The sequence below is a fragment of the Rhinolophus hipposideros genome, assembly GCF_964194185.1.
Source record: "Rhinolophus hipposideros genome assembly, chromosome: 13".
In the NCBI taxonomy this organism is placed as follows: domain Eukaryota; kingdom Metazoa; phylum Chordata; class Mammalia; order Chiroptera; family Rhinolophidae; genus Rhinolophus; species Rhinolophus hipposideros.
Window position 1 is genome coordinate 44,218,515 of NC_138059.1, and position 13,185 is coordinate 44,231,699.

A 13,185-nucleotide genomic window follows, 5' to 3' on the forward strand; every position below is an offset into this window, starting at 1 on the left:
CTTGTACTACAGGGCAACAATAATCAAAACAATCAAAGATTGGCAGAGAAACAGACATATAGACCAATGGAATAAACTGTAAAATTTCCAAAGAAATAAAGATTTCTGATTTTTCATGTGATTTCTGCTTACATAACTTTTTAAACTTTCAGCTTTCAAAATTTTAGACACACACACACCTTTGGTAATTTATTTACATATTTTGGTTTATTCTATTTGTTGAGTAATCTGGACATATTCTATCTACTGGGTAATATAGCCTATATCCAGAAAATTCTGTGCAATAGTCTCACTATAAATGCTATGCTCAAATCAGTCCCTTAGCAACTAAGAGACACACCTGTCAACTTTAACCATAGGAGGACATTGTCAACCCAATGTCACATTTAATCCTAATGCATCTGCTATATTCATACACCTTCCTCAGTCTTACTTTTTGCCCACATCATACTACCTATTTATTCCAACTTTTCAACTACCACCTGCATATAGGAGACTATTAATTCTGAACTATTAAACCATTTTTCAAACTGTCTACCAAACATCTTCAAACTTAGTATGTCCAAATGCAAACTCATTAACAGCAGCCCAAAATCTGTCTTTCCTCCAGTGTTCTCTTTTAGTTAAAACACTAATATTCTTCAAGACACTACAATCAGAAACCTTGAAATCATATGTTACTATTTCTCCTTTTTCATCTAGTTGTCCAATTGTTTACCAAGTTTTATCAATTATTAATAAAAAGAAATTTCAAACCACACTTTTTTCCAAATCACTGATAATATTCTAGTTCACACTTTACTGTAGTCTCTTAGATTATTCTGAGAGCCTCCTACTTAACTACCAGATTTGATATCAGCAGTGTAAACTATTTTCCATACTACTGTCAGAATCACCTTTCTAAGGTATAGGTTTAAAGATAAGATTTATATAGTATATTAAAGGTATTTTTACTCCACTCCCCTCTATTAAAAAATCCACAAGTGATTTTTTTAAAAATGAATATGTATGGATTTAAGGTCCAAGATAATGGAATAATTAAATGCTATGCCTCCTGCTTCCCAGGATCACATTAAAATTACAACTAAATTATAGAAAAATCAACCTCTAGAATCATCTGAACATTAGCTGAATAGAACCCCTATAAATAAGGATAAAAAGAAGAGGCCACATAGAGACTAATCAAAGAGGCAGAGACATGAAACACATTTATCCAAACTTACAGGTAGTGGTTGAGCACCAAGAGAGACACCTCAGAGGTGGAGGTTCTCCCCTGAAGATGGAGGGGTCCCAGTCCCACACCAGTCTCCCCAGCCCAGGGGTCCTGGGCTGGAAAGAGGAGTCCCCATGCCAGGCAGGAAAAGTCAATGAGAACTCTGTCCACCTTTCCCAGTGAGACAGAAGGCAGCTGGAAACCCAAACATCCTCTTAAAGAGCCCACATGCAGACTCATTTGCAAACACTCATGTGGGCTCCAGTGGAGGGGCCAGAGAAGGGGCCAGAGGAGGGGCCACTCGCGAGGTGTCAGAGAAATACAGGGAAAGATTTAGTTGTGAGGCTTCAGGAGGAACATCCACCATTGGCCCTATGTGGAGCCCACCTCATGTGCAGCCTACAGGAGGGCTCCATCTTTTCTGTGTTGAACCCTTCCCCAAAGGGCCAAATCTGAGACTGCATTGGTGTGATAAAAACCATGCATGAGCACCACCCTGGTGACTTCTTTGGTCCTGCCCTATCACCAGAGGCACTCTGGTGCTATACCACCAGAGGCATTCTAGGCTCGTGGGTGGCCAACCCTGCCCCATAAGCTTTGGAAGACTTTCATAAGATAAAGACTTTCATAAGACTGACATAAGATAAAACTCAGCAGTAACACATTCATAGTACCAGACTTTAACACCTCAGTGACACCAATCGACAGATCTTCCAGACAGAATCACCAAGGAAACAGAAGCCTTAAATGATACACTAGATCAAATGGATTTCATTGATATTTTTAGAGCATCGCACCCCAAAGGAGCAGAATACACATTCTTTTTTTTTAATTAAAGTTTATTGGGGGATGGCAATTGTTAGTAAAGTTACACAAATTTCAGGTATGTATGCAATTCTGTATTACATCCTCTATAAATCACATTGTGTGTTATCCACCCAGAGTCAGTTCTCCTTTCATCACCATATATTTGACCTCCTTTACCTTCATCTACCACCCCCTACCCCACTTACTCTCTGGTAACTACTAAAGTGTTGTCTGTGTCTGTGAGTTTTTATTTTTCATTAGCTTGTCTTGTTCTTTTGTTGTTTTTGGTTTATATACCACATATTAGTGAAATTATATGGTTCTCTACTTTTTCTTCTTTTCAAGTGCACATGAAACATTTTCCAAAATAGATAAAATGTTAAGCCACAGAATAAGTCTCAATAAATTTAAGAAAATAGAAACCATATCAAGAGTCTTCTCTGACTACAATGGTATGAAAAAACAAATCAATTCCAAGAAAAAAAAACCTGAAAATAACACAAACACAGAGGCTAGATAATGAATGGGTCAATAATTAGATCAAGGAAGAAATCAAAAGATACCTTGAGACAAATAAAAATGAAAATACAATGAACCAAAATATACAGGACACAGTGAAAGCAGTCCTAAGAGGATAATCTATAACCTACCTCAATAAGAAAAATCTGGAAAAAAAAAAAAAACAGTCTAACTTTACACCTAAAGGAACTAGCAAAAGAAGAGCAAACAAAGCCCAAAGTAAGCACAAGAAAGGAAATAATAAAGATCTGAGTGGAAATAAAAGAAATAGAAGCTACAAAAAAAAATACAAAAGATCAATGAAATCAAGAACTGTTTTTCTGAAAAGATAAACAAAATTGAGTAAGCTTTAATCAGGTTCAACAAGAAGAAACAAAAAGAGAGAGGACCCAAATAAATAAAATCAGAAATGAAAGAGAAGCGACCATGGACAACACAGAAATGCAGAAAATTTTAGGAAAATACTATGACCAACTATATGCCAACAAATAACACAATCTGGAAGAAATGGATACAATCTTCCAAGGCTGAATCAAGAAGACACAAAAAGTATGAACAGACTGATTACTATTAATGAAATCAAATCAATAATTAACAAGTTCCCAACAAACAAAAGTCCTGGATCAGATGAGTTCACAGGTGAATTTTATCAAACATTCAAAAAAGAATTAACACCTATTCCTCTCAAACTATTCCAAAAATTGCAAGAGAAGAGAAGGCTCCCAAACTCATTTTACAAGGCAACTATTACCCTAATTTCAAAACCAGACGACAACACAAAAAAAGAAAACCATAGACCAATACCCTAAATAAACATAGATGCAAAATCCTCAAGAAAATACTAGCAAATAAAATTCAGCAAAATATTGAAAAGATCATACACCATGATCAAGTGGGATTTATTCCTGATATGCCATGTGTGTTCAATACCTGCAAATCAATTCATGTGATACACCACATAGACAAAATGAAAAATAAAAATATTATGGTCATATCAATGGATGCAGGAAAAATATTGGACAAAATCCAGCATCCATTTATAATAAAAACTCTCAGCAAAGTGGGAATAGAGGGAACATAGCTCAACATAATAAAGGCAATGTACGGAAAACCCACACCTAAAATCATACTCATTGGGGAAAAGCTGAAAGCATTCTACTTAAAATCAGGAACAAGAAAGAAATGGCCACTTTCACCACTTCAGCGTAGTACTGGAAGTCCTAGACATAGCAATAAGATAAGAAAAAGACATAAAAGGTATCCACATTGGAAAAGAAGAAGTAAAACTGTCATTATTTGCAGTTACTATAGAAGAGAACTCCAAAGATGCCACCAAAAAACTAGTAGATCTGATAAATGAATTTAGTAAAGTAGCAGGACACAAAACTAATATTCAGAAAATGGTTGTATTTTTATACACAAATAATGAACTATCACAAAGAGAAATTAAAAAACAACCTTATTTACAACTGTATCACAAACTATACTAAAATACCTAGGAATAAATTTTAACTATGGAAGTAAAAGACCTATGCTCAGAAAATTATAAGACACTGAAGAGAGAAATTAAAGAAGACACAAATAAAAGGAAACATATAATATACTCGTGCATAGAAAGAATAATGTAGTTAAAATGTCCATACTATCCAAAGCAATCTATGGATTCAATGCAATCCTTACCAAAATACCTATGATATTTTACACAGACTTAAAACAAATAATCCTAAAATTTATAGGGAGCCATAAAAGACCCCAAATAGTCACAGCAATCATGAGAAAGAAGAACAAAGCTAAAGATATCATGTTACGTGATATCAAACTATACTGCAAGCCTATAGTAATCAAAATAGCATGATATTGGCATAAAAACAGACACATAAATCAATGGAACAGAATAGAGAGCTCAGAAATTAACCCATGCTTATGTAGTCATTTAATCTATGACAAAGAAAGTGAGAATATACATTCGGGTAAAGAAACTCTTTTTAATAACTGGTGCTGGGAAAACTGAACAGATACATGCAGGAAAATGAAACCTGACCACCTTCTTACTCCATACACAAGAATAAACACAAAATACATTAAAGACTTAAATGTAAGACACCTATGAAACCATAAAACTCCTAGGAAATATAGAAAGCAAAATCTCAGACATTACCCTTAGTGGTATTTTTATTGATATATATCCTTGGGCAAGGGAAACAAAAGAAAAAGTAAACAAATGGAACTACATTAGACTAAAAAGTTTGTGCACAGCAAAGGAAACCATCAACAAAACAAAAAGACAGTCTACAGAATGGAAGAAAATATTTGCCAATGATACAGCTGATAGAAGTTAATATCTAAAATTTTTATATATATAAATATTATATATATATATATATATATATATATATATATATATATATATATATATATATATATATAATTGGCATATATGCCAACTCATACAACTCAACACCAAAAAAACTGAAAAATACAATTAAAAGATGGGCAGAGGACCTGAATAGACATTTCTCCAAAGAGGACATACAGATGGCCAATAGACATATGAAAAGATAGTCAACGTCACTAATCATCAGAAAAGTACAAATAAAAACCACAATGAATTATCACTTCACACCTGTCAGAATGGCCATTATCAATAAATCAACAAACAACAAATGTTGGTGAGCATGTGGAGAAAAGGGAACCTTCGAGCACTATTGGTGGGATTGGAAATTGGTGCAGCCACTACTAAAAACAGTATAGAGGTAAAAAAAAAAAAAAGAAAAGAAAAGAGAGACAGAGAGAGTGAGAGAGAGAGTGAGAGAGAGAGAGAGAGAGAGAGAGAGAGAGAGAGAGAGAGAGAGAGGAAGAAAGGAAGGAAGAAAACAATGTAGCAGTTCCTCAAAAAATTAAAAATAGAATTACCTTATGACCCAGCAATTCCACTCCTGGGTATTTATCCAAAGAAATTCAAAACACTAATTCAAAAGATTTATGCACCCCTGTGTTTACTGCAGCACTACATACAATAGCCAAGATATGGCAACAACAAAAATGCCCACCAATAGATAATTTCATTAAAAAAGAGGTGGTACATATATACAACGGAGTATTACTTGGCCATGAAAAAGAATGAAATCCTACCATTTGCAACAACATGTATGAACCTAGAAGGTATTATGCTCAGGGAAATAAACCAGACTGAGAAAGACAAATACCATATAATCTCACTTACTTGTGGAATCTAAACAACAGAATAAATGAACAAAAAACCCAGAAATGGACTCATAGATACAATGAACAAACTGATGCTTGCTAGATGGGAGGGGATTTGGGGGATGGATTAGAAAGATGAAAGGATTAGGAATTACAAATTGGTAGTCACAAAATATTTACAGGGATTTAAAATACAATATGGCGAACATAGTCAATAATATTGTAAAAACTATGTGTATTGTCAGATAAGTACTAGACTTATCGGGAAGATCTCTTCATAAATTCTATACATGTCTAAGCATTATACTGTACATATGAAGATAATATAAAATAATATTGAATGTCAACTATAATTTAAAAAATAGTTATGGGATATAAAGTATAGCATAGGGAATATAGTCAATAATATTGTGATAACTATGTATAATGTCAGATGGCTGATAGACTTATTAGGGTTATCACTTTATGAGGTATATAAATGTGTAATCACTATGTTGTTTTATACACATGAAACTAAAATAAAATTAAAATTAATATATACGGAAGAAAATCCAGCTTCAATGAAAGAAGAACATGGTCACAATCCCTAAGTACAAAATACGAGGTATGACAATCAAGCTCATGAACTCATTCTAAAAAAAGTTACACACCTCATTGCTGAATATCACTACAGTCAATTTTGAAGTACTCCCCTTGGGAAGCTATACACTGATGCCAGTACCTAGTCCATGCTTCAAAGCAATTTTGGAACTCTTTTTTTCTGGAATGGCCATCAGAGCTGTCATCGTATTAAATTTGATGTCCTGAATGTTATCAAAAGGCCTTCCTTTCAGCTTTTCCATTATCTTTGGGTAAAGAAAGAAGTCATTGGGGGCCAGATCATGTGAGTAGGGAGTGTGTTCCAATACAGTTATTTGTTTGCTGGCTAAAAACTCCCTCACAGACAGTGCCGTGTGAGCTGGTACATTGTCCTGATTTACGAAACATGAATTATTGGCAAAAAGTTCAAGTTGTTTTCATCTAACTTTTTACGCAGCCTTTTCAACCCTTTTAAACAGTAAACTTGGTTAACTGTTTGTCCAGCTGGTACAAATTCATAATGAATAATCCTTCTGATATCAAAAAAGTTAGCATTATCATTTTGACTTGATTTGACTGATGAAATTATTTTTGGTCATGGAGAATTGGCTGACTTCCATTGTGCACTTTGAGCCTTTGTTTCAGGGTTGTACTGGTACACCCATGTTTCATTACCAGTGATAATATGGCCCAAAATATCATCTTGCCTCTCCAAAAGGTCTTGGCAAACTTCAAGTCTCGTTTGCTGTTGTTCATCGGAGAGCTCTTTTGGGACCATTTATGCACATATCTTTCTCATGCCAAGATTTTCAGTTAATATTTTCCTATTTTTCTATCGACGTTTACTTGGTCTGCTATGTTTGTCACAGTCAACTAATGATTTTGATGCACAATTCTATGAAGTTCTGCGATGTTTTTGTCAGTTCTGCTCTTTACTGGCCACCCTGACCTCTCTTCATCAGTGACACATTCTCTCCCCTCAAAAAAACATGTAATCCATTTGTACACTGCTCTTTTCTTCATGACATTATCCCCATAAACTTGGACTAACATGTCCCTGATTTCACTTCCACTCTTGCCAAGTTTAACAAGAAATTTAATGTTTGTTCATTCCTATAATTTAAGCTCAGACATTCTCGTGACAGCACACAAAAACACGCAAAAACAATAACAAATGCCACCCAGCAAGACACTGCTACATGTCGACATGAACACAGCTGTGAAACACTGATATACCAAGGTAATCAAACCTTACTGAGCTGTTTTCTACAGTGCTACAAACGTAAGGGCATGGTGGCCAGTTTGCAAACTTAATTGTCATTCCTCGTATGGTGTAGACTTGCCAAATACTGTGAAATTTGGAAGATATCAAGGAAGATACTGGAAACCAACAAATTTATCCTCAAAGTTTAATTAATTCTTGATTTCTCCATGAATGTCACAGTTTTGAAAAACCTATATAATAATTTTCTGACAAGACCTCTAAGTTCTAGGGGGCAATTGTGGGCCACAAGAGAAGGAGGAAATGTACCCACATGTTATCTATTTGATACCATAAAGATGAGCAGTAAAGTGAAATGCCATTTGTATTACTTACAACCTAGCTTCAAAGGATGTTTCAAAGGATGTAGGTAAGGCAAAGTGAAGAATTGAGAGGAGACAGCAATTGTCATATAACCAGAGAGACTATGATTTATGAGATCTTGTTTTACCTAGTAACAAATCTTCAGATTATATACCTAAATCAATACTGTGGGCTGCTCCACCTCACTTCCTACCTCCTGCCCTCTACACATTATTATTTATATAATGAAATAATTAGGTCCACTAAAATTCATTATAATCATAAAGGAATCAGAAAGGGACCTAGTCATAGAACTGGGAAGAAGAAAGAAAAAAATAATAAAACAGAGACAGAGGGTAGGTTTAGGTATGTAATAGGCAATATAATCTTGGGGAAAATCCCTCAAAGATAGATATGAAGAGTGAAAAAAGAAAAAGTATATAAAAAAAAGAAAAACTGAAAGAGATAAAAAGCAACCTGGAAGAATTTAGAAAATGGCTTGAATAGAAATAAAAACATTACAGAGGTAAAGGCCTCATTTAAAGCTAAAAAACGGTATATTGACAATCAGAAATACATAGCAAGAGATAGAGTGAATAGTCCAGAAAAACCACACACACAGACACCCAAAATAATCATGGGAAGATGTACAGATATGAGGAAAAACAAATAAAATTGACAAATACATAATTCATTAAGAGAACAGAACATAGAAGTTCTGACAATTGAGTTCACGAACTTGTTGCAACAATGTTAACTTTTTTTGATATCAGAGGGATTATTCATTATGAATTTGTACCAACTGGACAAACAGTTAACCAAGTTTACTATTTGCATATGCTGAAAAGGCTGTGTAAAAAAATTAGACAAAAACGACCTGAACATTTCTCCAATAATCCATGGTTCTTTTTTTTTTCTGTCTGACATTTTTGTTTGTTTGTTTGTTTTTTTAATAATAATCCATGGTTCTTGCATCACGACAATGTACCAGCAAACACAGCACTGTCTCTGAGGGAGTTTTCAGCCAGTAAACAAATAACTGTATTGGAACACACTCCCTACTAACCTGATCTGGCCCCCAGTGACTTCTTTCTTTACCCAAAGATAAAGGAAATGTTGAAAGGAAGACCTTTTGAAGACATTCAGGACATCAAGGGTAATATGATGACAGCTCTGATGGCCTTTCCAGAAAAAGAGTTCCAAAATTGCTTTGAAGGGTGGACTAGGTACTGGCATCAGTGCATAGCTTCCTAAGAGGAGTACTTTGAAGGTGACCACAGTGATTTTCAGCAACGAGGTATGTAGCACTTTTTCTAGTATGAGTTCTTGAACTTAATTATCAGAGCTTCATATAGCTTTGAAAACTATTGAAAGATATATTAGAAGAAATTTTGTATGTAATTCTTGATTTTGAGGTCAAAAGGATATGTCACTTTCACAGAAATTTGATACTGGACATTCAACCAAAAGAAATATTCTGAAAATATTACCAAACTTCATGGGCAAGAAAAAACCTCACTGAGCATCCCTTTAGAAAAACAAACATAAAATAACAAAAATATCATGTCAACATTTGATTTCTCTGCCTTCGCTTTCAAGGCCTGAAGATAATGCCAAGTATAAAAAGAAAACAGGTAAATATTTTCAACATGCAGTAACTCAGAAAACATAAACCAGTTTTATATTTAAAATATAAACCAGTTTTTCTTGAAAAAGTTTTTCTTGAAAAACTACTTGGTGATGACATACAAAAAACAAAGAGATGAACGGAAATGAATAACTCAGGAATGAGAACCTCTGTTTTTAAAAAATTCAAGATAACCACTAAATCCATTTAAACAATATTCTATGTTCTATAACTCAATGAATGATATCATCTTCCTCCAGTGATATTCCTAACTGGAAACTTAGAAGTCATTCTAGACGGCTGCAGTGTATATGACGAATTTGGTGGTGATGGATAACCAATGTGATGATTTTTAGTATTTTCCAAATCTATTCCCTTCTCTTGAACCTCATTGTCTCAATTTTGGTTCAAGCCTTCCTCATTTGTTTGCCTGAATTACTAAAGCAGTGATCTAATTGCTCCATACTTCATCAGTTTGATTTATCCTCCTCAATTTACTTAAGTGACCTTTCTAATACATAAGTCTTATCCCTATTTCCCTTTTCAGTGATGCCTCACTGCCTTCAAGATGAAATTTAGTCTTCTTTGCAGGACATGAGCAGCCTTTTCCAGTCGAACCCATTCTTCACTTTTCCATCCCTATCTTTTCCTACTCCCACCCTCACACAATACACTCTACCCATAATTTCCTGGGAAAAATCTATTTTGACATCTCTCTCCTTCAAATATGTATGTGTTCCCTCTTAAGTGATTAATAAGTTTCTTAGAAATACCTCTATCATGGGATTATCAAATAGCTTGTTAATTATGTTTTCACCTTTTTCCATGTGCTAGCTCACATATATCACCTTTTAAACATCACCATCCTCCATTAGCTTGATTAATTTTGGCCTGTTGGCCTGCCTATGAAATACTATTCCTTGAAGTCTCAGTTCATATTTTGGTTCTGTTGTGACTCTTTCATACCAACCCAGTCCAAATTAAATGTCTCAGCCTTTATTTTCCCCCCTCACTCTACCTGTACTTTTGCTTTTAGGTCATGTTGTAGTATGCCTTGCATATTAACCTAGTGTTTTGGGGTCTGCTTCCTATACCAACATAAATATCTGGAGAGGAAAAGTATTTCTTTATTCATCTTTTCATTACCCATGGCACCAAACATTATACTTTGGTAGGAGCTCAGTAATATTGAGTCTTAAAAGAAGTACTATGAAACTAGGCACCAGCATAAAGATTCTCCCAAAATCTGTTACAGCAAAGAATTTAAAGGAGAAATACATAGATAAATGCGTCTCAGTATGGTAAATATCATAATAGAGCTGAACAGAAGGTACTCATGAAATATTTCATCCATATTGGAGAGGGAAAGAATTATGGATGTTTTTATGTAGATACATTTCTCTAGAACAAGTTATGTTAAACATTTCTGTTAGAAACCACACTTTATTATTGTTCAGTGTAATTTAATGTGTTGCTGACCATATCTTTTCAACATAATGATTCGCTCAATTAACCTCATGAGACATTTTATATTTAAAATGAAAATGGTGACTATTAAGATGTTCACTGTATATTAATGTGGCATACATATCTTAGCAATTAATGCTGGTTTTTCATGCATGTTATAAACGGTCACATCTTTATTAGTCTGTACTTCCATAAAAAGCTTCACTGCCAAAATCAACTTATAATAGAAATTAGGAACCCCCAATCCACTCATGTTAGTTAGCATTTCTTTAAAAGTTCTCAATTCATCAATCAAAATTTAGCAAAATTTCAAGTCTGTTTCTTATAGACATTTCATATTTTAATGCATTTATCAAGATTCTGAAAAAATAAACCGTAATTTGTAAAGCGTGCAAGTCTCAAATTGCTAAAACAATTTTCTGCAAATGAAATTATTAAAATTTATTTTGTAATGTATTTAAACCAAAGAAGAAAATATTAGGTCAAATTTCTACTTACCCAATTGATTTTATCCACATTCCAATATTTTTTTAAATCCCAAAACTGTATTAGCATTCCCTTCAGACCCACGACAATAATGCTTGCAAGAACACACTAGAAATAAGAAATAAGTTGATGAAGAAGCAAGATAAAGATTTTAATCTAAATTTAAAAAATATTTTTATTTCTTTCTTTGTTTTTAAAGTACCCTTTTAAAAGCAATCACCATTTAAAAGACTGAAATAATATTTATTTTGCTTAGAACTAACCCATTGTTGTACTTCAGGAATATAATATCTTATTATTTTATTAAAATTTATTGGGGTGACAATGGTCAACAAAACTACATAGGTTTCAAGTGTACAGGTGTACATCATCTATATATTGAATTATGTGTTCACCACTCTGAGTCAATTCTCCTTCCATCACCATTTATTTGACCCCCTCTTCTACCATCCCTCCTACCCCCTTACCCTCTGGTAACCACTTAACTCTTGTCTTTGTCTATGAGTTTTAGTTTCTTTATTTGTTTGTCTTGTTCTTTGTTGCTTTAGGAACATAATATCAATTCTAAAAAATCAAAGGGTAAAATTTGTGTAATTCTAAACAATTAGAAAGAAGGAAAAAGAAAAATAATAATAAGGATAAAGTGTTATAATGTATGTTCTCTTAACTTTATTATAATTATTCATTTCCATTTGTTTGAAATTTGTTGCAAATATTAAATATTTATATCATGTATTTATTTATAATTGCCTTGTGTATCAATTATGTGGTTTCATCTGAAGATATTTGTAACTCATGAAAAGTGAACTTGATTATTGAAAGGCCTTCCAGTGGAAATTATTGAATCTCACTATATGAATGAAGAATTAAAACAAGAAAGGACTGAAACTGTCTCTGGCTCTCTGAAGACCAGGATCTTAACTGCATAACTTTGGTGCCTCAGGCTTATGAAAGTTAAGGTGAACCACTGATACCAATGTTCTGAGTCACTTTGTAAATATTAACCAAAGGTGGCAAGATATATTTTATTCCCTACTCCCTTGCCCAGCACACATTTTCTAACAGCCCAAACTCTGATAAAATTCTTCCCAAGTCTATTTCTTACAACAAAGATTGCCTAGTTCCACCATCCAAATGAGCACAGAATAAATCTAATCCCAACTATGGCATTTTTATACAAGAACCTAAGAACTGGAAAATAGCCGTGGTGCCCTCCCATTTCTCCCCCATCAAATGTGGTCTCGTTCGTTCCACTTCTCCTCCATTCTTCCATTGGTTACACCACATGAATGACACATGGATTACTAATGAATGACACATTATGATCATTGAAGTTACTCTTTTAAGTAATTTTTAATAAACAATGATTCTCATTAAAATTAAACTTAAAAAGATCATGAAAAGGCACTACTGTACCATGGGCAGCCAGTAAAGAAAAGGTCCTATTGCATAAATGACTGTCAGGACGAAAATGCAAGATATTAGACAAGCCACCTATAAGAAGACAGACAAAAAGAAAGCCTTGAACTTTTTCTTATTCCAAAGTTATAGGGGGTAAATATAATTCTTAGTTCACCTTGTTTAGAAGAAACAAATTGTTGCACATGATTATTAAATTGCATACTGGTATTATCTATATTTTGCAACTGAAGAAACCCAAACATGACAGCTGACAAACTGGTGCAATCAAATTAAGTCAATGATGACAAAAAAGCAATT

The 13,185-nt window shown here is 33.9% G+C and overlaps 1 protein-coding gene across 1 annotated transcript in view; it reads right to left on the minus strand.

The window, feature by feature from the left end:
* SLC26A7 (solute carrier family 26 member 7) overlaps window positions 1-13,185 on the minus strand; it is a gene marked incomplete at both ends in the record, with an annotated part of 294,025 nt that overhangs the window by 88,416 nt on the left and 192,424 nt on the right. The window contains 2 exons of the mRNA XM_081070238.1: window positions 11,479-11,574; window positions 12,883-12,960. Of these exons, the coding sequence (XP_080926364.1) occupies window positions 11,479-11,574; window positions 12,883-12,960 (174 nt within the window). The remainder of the gene's footprint in view (window positions 1-11,478; window positions 11,575-12,882; window positions 12,961-13,185) is intronic.